Source organism: Lampris incognitus, chromosome 14 (assembly GCF_029633865.1).
Source record: "Lampris incognitus isolate fLamInc1 chromosome 14, fLamInc1.hap2, whole genome shotgun sequence".
Classification (NCBI taxonomy): Eukaryota; Metazoa; Chordata; class Actinopteri; order Lampriformes; family Lampridae; genus Lampris; species Lampris incognitus.
Window position 1 is genome coordinate 51,005,863 of NC_079224.1, and position 12,748 is coordinate 51,018,610.

General features: G+C 42.2%; 1 protein-coding gene across 3 annotated transcripts in view; it reads right to left on the reverse strand.

The window, feature by feature from the left end:
* Positions 1-8,711, reverse strand: part of LOC130123836 (inositol monophosphatase 1-like) — a 109,623-nt gene extending 100,912 nt beyond the window's left edge. The window contains exons 1-3 of one of the 3 annotated variants that reach the window (XM_056293144.1): positions 8,361-8,711; positions 7,857-7,945; positions 5,807-5,940 (exon numbers count right to left, since the gene is read on the reverse strand). In XM_056293144.1, coding sequence (XP_056149119.1) covers positions 5,807-5,940; positions 7,857-7,916 — 194 coding nt within the window. In that variant the 5' untranslated portion in view covers positions 7,917-7,945; positions 8,361-8,711. Of the gene's footprint in view, positions 1-5,806; positions 5,941-7,856; positions 7,949-8,190; positions 8,196-8,360 lie in introns of those variants that run through there. The other 2 variants (XM_056293145.1, XM_056293146.1) reach the window with 2 other exon arrangements.
* Between the last annotated feature and the right edge of the window lie 4,037 nt (positions 8,712-12,748).

The window sequence follows — 12,748 nt, forward strand, 5'->3', positions numbered from 1 at the left end:
ATTACAACTTTTATACGTCTGTCTGCCTTCTTACATGTCTCACATGAGTAACTACAACTTTTATGCGTCTGTCTGTCTTCTTACATGTCTCACATGAGTAATTACAACTTTTATACGTCTGTCTGCCTTTTTACATGTCTCACATGAGTAACTACAACTTTTATACATCCGCCTGCCTTCTTACATGTATCACATGAGTAATTACAACTTTTTTACGTCCGTCTGCCTTCTTACATGTATCACATGAGTAATTACAACTTTTATACGTCCGTCTGCCTTCTTATATGTCTCACATGAGTAACTACAACTTTTATACGTCTGTCTGCCTTCTTACATGTCTCACATGAGTAATTACAACTTTTATACGTCTGCCTGTCTTCTTACATGTCTCACATGAGTAATTACAACTTTTATACGTCTGTCTGCCTTCTTACATGTCTCACATGAGTAATTACAACTTTTATACGTCTGTCTGCCTTCTTACATGTCTCACATGAGTAATTACAACTTTTATACGTCCGTCTTCCTTCTTATATGTCTCACATGAGTAAGTACAACTTTTATACGTCCGTCTGCCTTCTTACATGTCTCACATGAGTAATTACAACTTTTATACGTCTGTCTGCCTTCTTACATGTCTCACGAGTAACTACAACTTTTATACGTCTGTCTGTCTTCTTACATGTCTCACATTAGTAATTACAACTTTTATACGTCTGTCTGCCTTCTTACATGTCTCACATGAGTAATTACAACTTTTATACGTCTGCCTGTCTTCTTACATGTCTCACATGAGTAATTACAACTTTTATACGTCTGTCTGCCTTCTTACATGTCTCACATGAGTAATTACAACTTTTATACGTCTGTCTGCCTTCTTACATGTCTCACATGAGTAATTACAACTTTTATACGTCTGTCTGCCTTCTTACATGTCTCACATGAGTAATTACAACTTTTATACGTCTGTCTGCCTTCTTACATGTCTCACATGAGTAACTACAACTTTTATGCGTCTGTCTGTCTTCTTACATGTCTCACATGAGTAATTACAACTTTTATACGTCTGTCTGCCTTTTTACATGTCTCACATGAGTAACTACAACTTTTATACATCCGCCTGCCTTCTTACATGTATCACATGAGTAACTATAACTTTTATACGTCCGTCTGCCTTCTTACATGTCTCACATGAGTAATTACAACTTTTATACGTCCGTCTGTCTTCTTACATGTCTCACATGAGTAATTACAACTTTTATACGTCCGTCTGTCTTCTTACATGTCTCACATGAGTAATTACAACTTTTATACGTCTGTCTGTCTTCTTACATGTCTCACATGAGTAATAACAACTTTTATACGTCTGTCTGCCTTCTTACATGTCTCACATGAGTAATAACAACTTTTATACGTCTGTCTGCCTTCTTAGATGTCTCACATGAGTAATTACAACTTTTATACGTCTGTCTGTCTTCTTACATGTATCACATGAGTAATTACAACTTTTATACGTCTGCCTGTCTTCTTACATGTCTCACATGAGTAACTACAACTTTTATACGTCTGTCTGCCTTCTTACATGTCTCAAGAGTAACTACAACTTTTATACGTCTGTCTGCCTTCTCATATGTCCCACATGAGCAATCACAACTTTTATATGTCTGTCTGCATTCTTATATGTCTCACATGAGTAACTACAGCTTTTATACGTCTCTCTGCCTTCTTACATGTCTCACATGAGTAATTACAACTTTTATACGTCCGTCTGCCTTCTTACATGTATCATATGAGTAATTACAACTTTTATACGTCTGTCTGCCTTCTTACATGTCTCACATGAGTAATTACAACTTTTATACGTCCGTCTGCCTTCTTACATGTATCATATGAGTAACTACAACTTTTATACGTCTGTCTGCCTTCTTATATGTCTCACGAGTAACTACAACTTTTATACGTCTGTCTGCATTCTTACATGTATCACATGAGTAACTACAACTTTTATACGTCTGTCTGCCTTCTTACATGTCTCACATGAGTAATTACAACTTTTATACGTCTGTCTGCCTTCTTACATGTATCACATGAGTAATTACAACTTTTATACGTCTGTCTGTCTTCTTACATGTCTCACATGAGTAATTACAACTTTTATACGTCTGTCTGTCTTGTTACATGTCTCACATGAGTAACTACAACTTTTATACGTCTGCCTGCCTTCTTACATGTCTCACATGAGTAATTACAACTTTTATACGTCTGCCTGCCTTCTTACATGTTTCACATGAGTAACTACAACTTTTATACGTCCGTCTGCCTTCTTACATGTCTCACATGAGTAACTACAACTTTTATACGTCTGTCTGTCTTCTTACATGTCTCACATGAGTAACTACAACTTTTATACGTCCGCCTGCCTTCTTACATGTCTCACATGAGTAACTACAACTTTTATACGTCTGTCTGTCTTCTTACATGTTTCACATGAGTAACTACAACTTTTATACGTCCGTCTGCCTTCTTACATGTATCACATGAGTAATTACAACTTTTATACGTCCGTCTGCCTTCTTACATGTCTCACATGAGTAATTACAACTTTTATACGTCTGTCTGCCTTCTTACATGTCTCACATGAGTAATTACAACTTTTATACGTCTGTCTGCCTTCTTACATGTATCACATGAGTAACTACAACTTTTATACGTCCGTCTGCCTTCTTACATGTATCACATGAGTAATTACAACTTTTATACGTCTGTCTGTCTTCTTACATGTCTCACATGAGTAATTACAACTTTTATACGTCCGTCTGCCTTCTTACATGTATCACATGAGTAACTACAACTTTTATACGTCTGTCTGCCTTCTTATATGTCTCACATGAGTAATTACAACTTTTATACGTCTGTCTGCCTTCTTACATGTCTCACATGAGTAACTACAACTTTTATACGTCTGTCTGCCTTCTTACATGTCTCACATGAGTAATTACAACTTTTATACGTCCGTCTGCCTTCTTACATGTATCACATGAGTAATTACAACTTTTATACGTCTGCCTGCCTTCTTACATGTCTCACGAGTAACTACAACTTTTATACGTCTGTCTGTCTTCTTACATGTATCAGATGAGTAACTACAACTTTTATACGTCTGCCTGCCTTCTTACATGTATCACATGAGTAATTACAACTTTTATACGTCCGTCTGCCTTCTTATATGTCTCACATGAGTAAGTACAACTTTTATACGTCCGTCTGCCTTCTTACATGTCTCACATGAGTAACTACAACTTTTATACGTCCGCCTGCCTTCTTACATGTCTCACATGAGTAACTACAACTTTTATACGTCTGTCTGCCTTCTTACATGTCTCACGAGTAATTACAACTTTTATACGTCTGTCTGCCTTCTTACATGTCTCACATGAGTAATTACAACTTTTATACGTCTGCCTGCCTTCTTACATGTCTCACATGAGTAACTACAACTTTTATACGTCTGCATGCCTTTTTACATGTCTCACATGAGTAATTACAACTTTTACACGTCCGTCTGCCTTCTTACATGTCTCACATGAGTAATTACAACTTTTATACGTCCGTCTGCCTTCTTACATGTCTCACATGAGTAATTACAACTTTTATACGTCTGTCTGCCTTCTTATATGTCTCACATGAGTAACTACAATTTTTATACGTCTGTCTGCCTTCTTACATGTCTCACATGAGTAATTACAACTTTTATACGTCTGTCTGCCTTCTTATATGTCTCACATGTAGGGATGCCCCCCGAAACCCGGTTCTAAACGGGTACCGGTTCTAAATTAGTAAAAACCGGAGCATTTTTAAGATCCGACGTTTTCGGTTCTGCTATCGGTAGTCGGTAGGTACTCGAGAAATCATGGAGTGAGATTTATATTGTGGCAATTGTGTTTTTCGAGGAATTTAAACGTCGCGAACATAATCTTGTTTGCCGTTTTCTCCATCTTTCTGTCTCTCTCTCTTACAGCGCGAGGGGCGGGGCTGTGCTCCACACACTCGCTCACACACGCACAGACAGCTCTGCTCAAGGGCTCATAATGGAGGAGAGAACTAAACGTTCAAAAGTTCGGGTATATTTTTCAAAAGTCGATGACAACAACGCTCGTTGCCACAAGTGCAACAAATCATTTGCCAGTAAGGGTGGCAATACAAGCAATCTGTCGAAACATCTTTTGTCGAAACATGGTATTAATCTGCAGAAATGCAGCGTTTTCCACTGCTTTGCTCGTAGTGTTCCATCCACGTCCACTGCAGGTAAGCCGTATGAGCCATAGATACGGAGCTAGCTAGGCTAATAACGAATTATTACGAATAGGCCAATAAATAAAATATAATTGCTTAGCTAATTGTTTAGCTACAAATATAAAAGCCATAGATACGGAGCTAGCTAGGCTAATAACGAATTATTACGAATAGGCCAATAAATAAAATATAATTGCTTAGCTAATTGTTTAGCTACAAATATATAAGCCATAGATACGGAGTTAGCTAGGCTAATAGCCGGGGACACTATAAGTCAGGAGAGATCACGACTCCTGCCGGAGAAGGCAGATATGTTGATTTTTCTGCAGAAGAACTGTTAGGATAATGTTCTAGGTTCTTGTTTGTTTGAACTTCCGTTAGCCTTTTGCTGTAAAAATTTATTTTTAATATATTTTTTTTCTTTATCTTTATCTACTTTTATTTTTTTTATCTTATTTGTTGTTGTTGAATGTTGATTATAAAGTCTATAATTCAGACGCATTTAAAACATTGCTGCTGCTGTTGCTGCTGAATAAATAATATTTGTTTATATAAAATTATATAATAGAATAATAAAGCAATGTCGATTCTGTTCTTAATTAAGTGTCTTTCTTCTTGCAGAATAATCAAAAAGAACCGATAAGAGTGTCGATAAAGTACCGAACCGATAAGCAGTACCAATAAGAGTAGTAGTATCGATAAAATCCTAACGATACCCATCCCTGCTCACATGAGTAATTACAACTTTTATACGGATGTCTGCCTTCTTACATGTCTCACATGAGTAACTACAACTTTATACGTCTGCCTGCCTTCTTACATGTCTTACATGAGTAATTACAACTTTAGTACTACTGTGTCGACAGTCACTGTTATTAGCTGAGCAATGCTGCAGTATTCTCTGCAACATCTTTAGACACAAATGACGTGAAAGAAGGTTAATCTCTAACAGCCATGATAACATCCCAGTGCTGTGAGACAAACAGGTCGTTTGAATGATAACATCCCAGCTCTAAGAGACCGACAGATCATTTGAATGCATTAGAGAGAAACAGACAGACAGACAGACAACCATATTATGATACAGACAGACAGGAAACACAGTCAGACAGACAGGAAACACGATCAGACAGGCAGGAAACACAATCAAAAAGACAGGAAACAGTAAGACAGGCAGGAAACAGTAAGACAGGCAGGAAACACAGTCAGACAGACAGGAAACAGACAGACAGACAGGAAACACATAGTCAGACAGGCAGAAAACACAGACAGACAGGATACAGTCAGACAGACAGGAAACACACATTCAGACAGACAGGAAACAGTCAGACAGGCACGAAACACAGTCAGACAGACAGGAAACACACAGTCAGACAGACAGGTAACACGGCCAGACAGACAGGAGACACAGCCAGACAGGCAGGAAACACAGTCAGACAGACAGGAAACAGTCAGACAGACAGGAGACACAGCCAGACAGACAGGAAACACAGCCAGACAGACAGAATTGTACTTGTGTTGGGGGTATTTGTCTCTGATAGCAGAAATGAGGATCTTCTCCACTTTCTGGTCTGTTTCCGTCACCAAGTCTGCTGGAGAACTCTTCAGCATCACATCCTTCTGCTGCTTAAAGCCATCAAGCACCATCTGTGACAGAAAGACAGAATGACAGACAGAGACAGACAGATAGCATGACAGACAGAAAGAATGACAGACACACAGACCAGGAGAGACAGACAGAAAGACAGAATGACAGACACAGAATGACAGAAAGACAGACAGACAGACAGACAAAGACACAGAATGACAGAGACAGACAAACAGACAGACAGACAGACAGACACCAGTGTGACAGAGAGATAGAGGAGACTTCAGTGAGAAAGATAGGAAAGGTAATTACAGGGTTTCTTCTGCTCTGAGGTGAATCATCTCAACACACTGTGTCATAGCTGACCATACCAGCTGACTATACTAGATGAACATAAAAGCTGAACATACCAGCTGGCTATACTAGATGAATATACCAGATAACCATACCAGCTAAACATACCAGCTGACCATACTAGATGACCATAGCAGATCGCCATACCAGATCAACACATCAGCTGACCATACTAGATGAACATACCAGATGACCATACCAGCTGACTATACTAGATGAACATACCAGCTGGCTATACTAGATGAACATACCAGCTGACCATAGCTGACCATACCAGCTGACTATACTAGATGAACATACCAGATAACCATACCAGCTGACCATACTAGATGACCATAGCAGATCGCCATACCAGATGAACACATCAGCTGACCATACCAGCTGACCATATTAGATGAACATACCAGCTGACCATACCAGATGACCATACTAGATGAACATACCAGACGACCATACCAGATGAACATACCAGCTGACCATAGCAGATCACCATACCAGATGAAAATATCAGCTGACCATAAAAGATGACCATACCAGCTGACCATACTAGATGAACATACTAGATGACCATAACAGATGAACATACCAGACGACCATAAAAGCTGACCATACTGTATGAACATACTAGATGATCATACCAGATGACCATACCAGCTGACCATACTAGCTGAAGATACTAGATGACCATACCATATCACCATACCAGATGACCATACCAGCTGACAATACTAGATGAACATACCAGCTGACCATACTAGATGAACATACCAGCTGACGATACTATATGAACATACTAGATGACCATACCAGATGAACATACCAGCTGACCATACCAGCTGACCATACTAGATGAACATACCAGCTGACCATACTAGATGAACATACCAACTGACCATACTAGATGACCATACCAGATCAACATACCAGATGACCATACCAGTTGAACATACCAGATGACCACACTAGATGAACATACCAGCTGACCATACCAGATTAACATACCAGATGACCATACCAGTTGAACATACCAGATGAACATACTAGATCACCATACCAGCTGACCATACCATATCACCATACTAGATGAACATACCAGCTGACCAACCTAGATTAACATACCAGCTGACCATACTAGATGAACATACCAGATGACCATACCAGCGGACCATACTAGATGACCATACCAGCTGACCATACTAGATGACCACACCAGCTGACCCTACTAGATAAACATACCAGATGACCATAAATCAAATCAAATAAATTTTATTTGTATAGCCCAATATCACAAATTACCATACTAGATGAACATAGTAGATCACCATTCCAGATGAACATACCAGCTGACCATACCAGTTGAGCATACCAGATCACCATACTAGATGAACATACCAGATGACCACACTAGATGAACATACCAGCTGACCATACGAGATGAACATACCAGCTGACCATACCAGATGTGAGAAAGGAACTGTTCCGTTCTCCCACATATTAGACAACACAATTGTTCAAATATTCTTCAGCTCTTCACACATCTTCTACAGACAAAAACTGAATGTCATTCATATCACTTCAAACCATCCGTGGCTTTGCCACAAAATACACAAATGCAGTTTACCTGACTAACTTGTTTAGCGATGGCGATGCCAAAGTTCATGCATTCAGTCCACTCGGCCATGATGCAGATGTTAAGCAGCTTGGAGTCGTCTGCTGGAGAGGACAGACCATCTTAAAAACAAACTCACAGCTGACGGAAACAGCTGGAGACAATCTCAAATAATTACAATCCTGCAGTCATATGAAGCACATATTATGAAGAGCCAGTTCGACCACCTCATGTCCATCACGATGGAGCCTCATGAACTGAAAAGCATGGCTCTATTGTCCAGAGCAGCAGAATGAGACCCCCCTGAAAAGGATTGTACTGTCCAGAGCGGCAGAATGAGACCCCCGAGAAGGATTGTACTGTCCAGAGCAGCAGAATGAGACCCCGCTGAGAAGGACTGTAGTGTCCAGAGCGGCAGAATGAGACCTACCTGAGAAAGATTGTACTGTCCAGAGTGGCAGAATGAGACCCACCTGAGAAGGTTTGTACTGTCCAGAGCGGCAGAATGAGACCTACCTGAGAAGGATTGGGCTCCTCTGGAAGATGCGGAGAGTGAAGCTGTACATTGACATTTATACAAACTGACCGATTTATCATAGCAACACCTTTTCTCTCAGAGCCAACCAATGGGAAGGCTGTGCATCAACAGGCTCCTCCTCTAGACTGGGCCTTCCTCACATCACCACCATCACCACTGTCTTCCTCACTGTCAGAAATGCATAATGCCCTACAAGTGATATGGGAAATGTGGGTGAAGATTGTGTATCGGCATGACGGCAGCAGTGCAGGCACGGGAGACAAGGTGTTCCCAGCAGCTGATAGGCCGCTGGACTCCTTCCTGTTCTGATAAAGCAGGACGAACCTTTACTGGCGTCACCTCCACATACACAGACTGAAAAGACATGCTGAAGATCTGCTGAACTGAAAACAGAGCTCTCAAAATAGCTCGTATGGGTCCCACTCGCAGCATGTGGATTCAGTTTCTGGAGGTCACGAGGACTCTAATGTTGTGACTGATTAGCTGCTGCAAGGCACATGGACGAACACACACACACACACAGCACACCCCTCCTCATTTACCACCACCTCCTCACATCTAATTCTATTTGGCCTGCCTGATTCTGTGTGTGTGAGTGAGTGAGTGAGTATGTGTGTGTGTGTGTGTGTGAGTGAGTGTGTGAGTAAGTGTGTGTGAGTGAGTATGTGTGCGTGTGTGAGTATGTGTGTGTGTGAGTGAGTGTGTGTGTATGTGTGTGTGTGAGTGAGTGTGTGTGAGTGAGTGTGTGTGAGTGAGTGTGTGAGTGAGCGAGTATGTGTGTGAGTGTGTGTGAGTATGTGAGTGAGCGAGCGAGTGAGTGTGTGTGTGTGTGTGAGAGTGAGTATGTATGTGTGTGTGTGTGAGTGAGTATGTGTGTGTGTGTGAGTGTGTGTGTGCGTTTGTGTGTGTGTGATTGAGTATGTGTGTGTGTGAGTGTGTGTGTATGTGTGTGTGTGAGTGAGTGTGTGTGAGTGTGTGTGTGTGAGTGTGTGTGAGTGTGTGAGTGAGCGAGCGAGTGTGTGTGTGTGAGAGTGAGTATGTATGTGTGTGTGTGAGTAAGTGTGTGTGTGAGTATGTGTGTGTGTGTGTGTGCGTTTGTGTGTGAGTGAGTGAGTGAGTGTGCGTGAGTGTGTGTGTGTGAGTGAGTGTGTGTGAGTGAGTGAGTGTGTGAGCGAGCGAGTATGTGTGTGAGTGTGTGTGAGTGAGTGTGTGTGTGTGTGAGTATGTGAGTGAGCGAGCGAGTGAGTGTGTGTGTGTGTGAGAGTGAGTATGTATGTGTGTGTGTGTGCATGCATGAGTGTGTGTGTGTGTGTGTGTGAGTGAGGGTGTGAGTATGTGTGTGTGTGTGTGTGTTTTGGCTGGGGGGATTCATGATGATTACACAGTGTTCAAAAACACATCAGCAGTTGCATTAGCTGCAGCCACTGGGTCAAACCTTCTGATACGCACATCAGTAAAACAAGCAGAGCTCTGATCTCAGATCAGTAAAAAAAGCGGAGCTCTGATCTCAGATCAGTAAAACGAGCGGAGCTCTGATCTCAGATCAGTTTTGCCCAGCCATCCAGCTGCAAGTGTAAATAACTAGCTGGAATGTGGCCCATTACCTTCTCCGTGGCTCAGTCATGCTCGGTTGACCTGAACTAAGCTCCATTTCCTTGTAAAAAAAATGGAGGGACAGAGCTTCAGGAATCTAGGCCAAGCTCCCCCGTGGCTTCAAGGCTAGACTTTATGCAGAGCACCACCTAGAGGCTCCACATCCTGACAAGTCCACCATTCAAGTCAAGTTTATTTGTATAGCCCAGATTCACAAGGTAGCCCCGAAGGGCTTTACAGTCAGTAATATATACGACAGTACATGACGTGGACCACCAGTCAACGGCCACATCTCCCAGCGGTCCACCTGTCCTGGAGATAGGGCAGTTTGATGGAAGACAGTGAGGATTCTGATGTAAAAGAGAACTTTACATGACAAGTGTAAGTTTAATATTCCCTATCACACACATGGGTCAGCACAAACTGCTTGTGAGATGAGGCCGTTGTGTCAGATAAGGACGTTGCCCTTACAATAGGAAGTACTTGTTCTTCCAGATAATCTTCCAGACAGAGCAGAAAGTCGTGTCTCATCCCTCTCTATCACGTCTTTGCATGATGTCAGCTGTCTGAGCTCACAGATAACAGCAGAAGTTATTATAACTCATTATACAGGTCTGCAGAAACAAGCAAAAGTTATTCAAAAGTGAGACCTCTTTATAAACCATATGATCCATGCTGGTTCACAACATTTACTTGTACAATATCTCATAATGATTTGTGAAATACCAACAAACACTGCTGTTATCAAAGCTTTAAAGCTTTAAGACTGGATAGCCTTTTACCCACTTACACAGCCACACTTTAGTATTAACAGATGGCCCAGGCTGCGGTTAAGCCTGCCTGCCTGCCTGCTATGAGCCACATCTTACACATGTTGCTGGTTTCCCTCATCGTACGAGCCTACTGGAGAGAACTGCTTCTGAGAAGGCTGTGACGCTCAACATTTCCTCTTTGTATATGTAACCCGTGGAAATAGGTACCACACAGGACACAATCACTACTTTTGGGGTTCTTTATTTTTTTGTGTTATCACCCTAAATTGAAGGGTTTAGAAAGATTTCAAACAAATACAAAAAAACTCAAAAACAAATCAAAATACGGAAGTGGGCTTATCAATTCCATTTCCCTTCACAGGGACCTCCAAGTTGAGCTTCTGGCTTTGCTCAAAAACCCTAATATCCTGCTAATCACGTGTGGACTTCCTCAAACAGTCTGTGCATCCCACGACATTCATCGCGCTATTTGCACCCATGGATTTCATTAGATGGACTCAGAATGCATTTCGCCTGCATCTCCCAGCTTACTCAACCGGGAAAAGGACCAGAATCCCCTGAGCACAAGAAGAAGAAATTCGCCAATCTCGCCCTCTAGTGGCACCAGATCGTAACAGCTAAGACTTAAGCCTTTTTGTGATCTCTGTTGTTCCCTTAGGTACAATCTCACTTTTCACCATTGGGGTTTACAGGAAACCTACTCACACAGACCAATATCTACTTTTCGACTCACACCACCCTCTGGAACACAAACTGGGCGTCATCAGAACTCTGCAACACAGAGCTGACAATGTGCCCAGCAGCACTCAGGCCCAACGGGAAGAACACAAACACCTGAGGGGAGCTTTAAAAACCTGCGGCTACCCCAGTTGGACCTTTGTGAAAACTGCAACACGTTCCAGAAAGACCAACCAGGTGAGCGACGAGGAGAAAAGGAACAGAAGGAATAGCACAGTCATCCCGTATGTTTCTGGGGTCTCCGAGAAACTCAGCAGAACTTTCAACAAATACCGCATCCCGGTATACTTCAAACCCAGCAACACACTCCGACAAAGACTGGTTCATCCCAAAGACCGTGTACCACACACCCGGAAAAGCAATCTGGTGTATGCTGTACAATGCAATGAGGATTGCACTGACCTATACATAGGAGAAACCAAACAACCACTACACAAACGGATGGCCCAACACAGAAGGCCAAACTCCTCAGGACAAGACTCAGCAGTCTATCTACACCTAAAGGAGAAGACACACTCCTTCCAGGACAGCAACGTACACATTTTGGACAGAGAAGATAGATGGTTTGAAAGAGGGGTGAAGGAAGCCATCTATGCGAAACTGGAAAAACCATCCCTCAACAGAGGAGGAGGTCTGCGACACCACCTATCTCCCACTTACAATGCCGTCCTTTCATCTCTACCCAAGAGAATCAAGAAGCCTAGCCTCCAAGAACAACAGTCGCTCACTAACGGCTCCAACGACTCTCATGACCACTGAACAATGAAGTCGAAACTAACACCCCCAACCCCCGTCGCTGCTAAACAAATGCAAATCAATAGCTCCGATGGCGACGGGCGTGGCTGGACATCGGAGCACAGGAGAGCCACTCATATCAATAGCTCCGATAACGACGGGCGCGGCCAAACATCGGTACACAAAAGAGCCACTCATATCTATGGCTCTGTTAGCGACGGGCGTTGCTTAACATCGGATCACAAAGAGCCACGTATATCAATAGCTCCGACAACGACTCCTAGAGGATAAATTCTGAGTCTCATCAGCAGCCAGTCAGACTAGCTTGGTCTAGTCAGAAAGGCACGAACCGAGGAAGCCTCTTGGGTGAGAGGCGAAACGTCTTCACAGATATATTCCAAGTCCAGTTGCACTTGATTCAACTCCTTCGGACAGTCGGAGGTCAGTGTCGGTGATACTGTTCTCCTGAGGCAGGACAAAACTGACAAGTTCTCCACCACATTCAACGTGACACCGCACAAGATCAT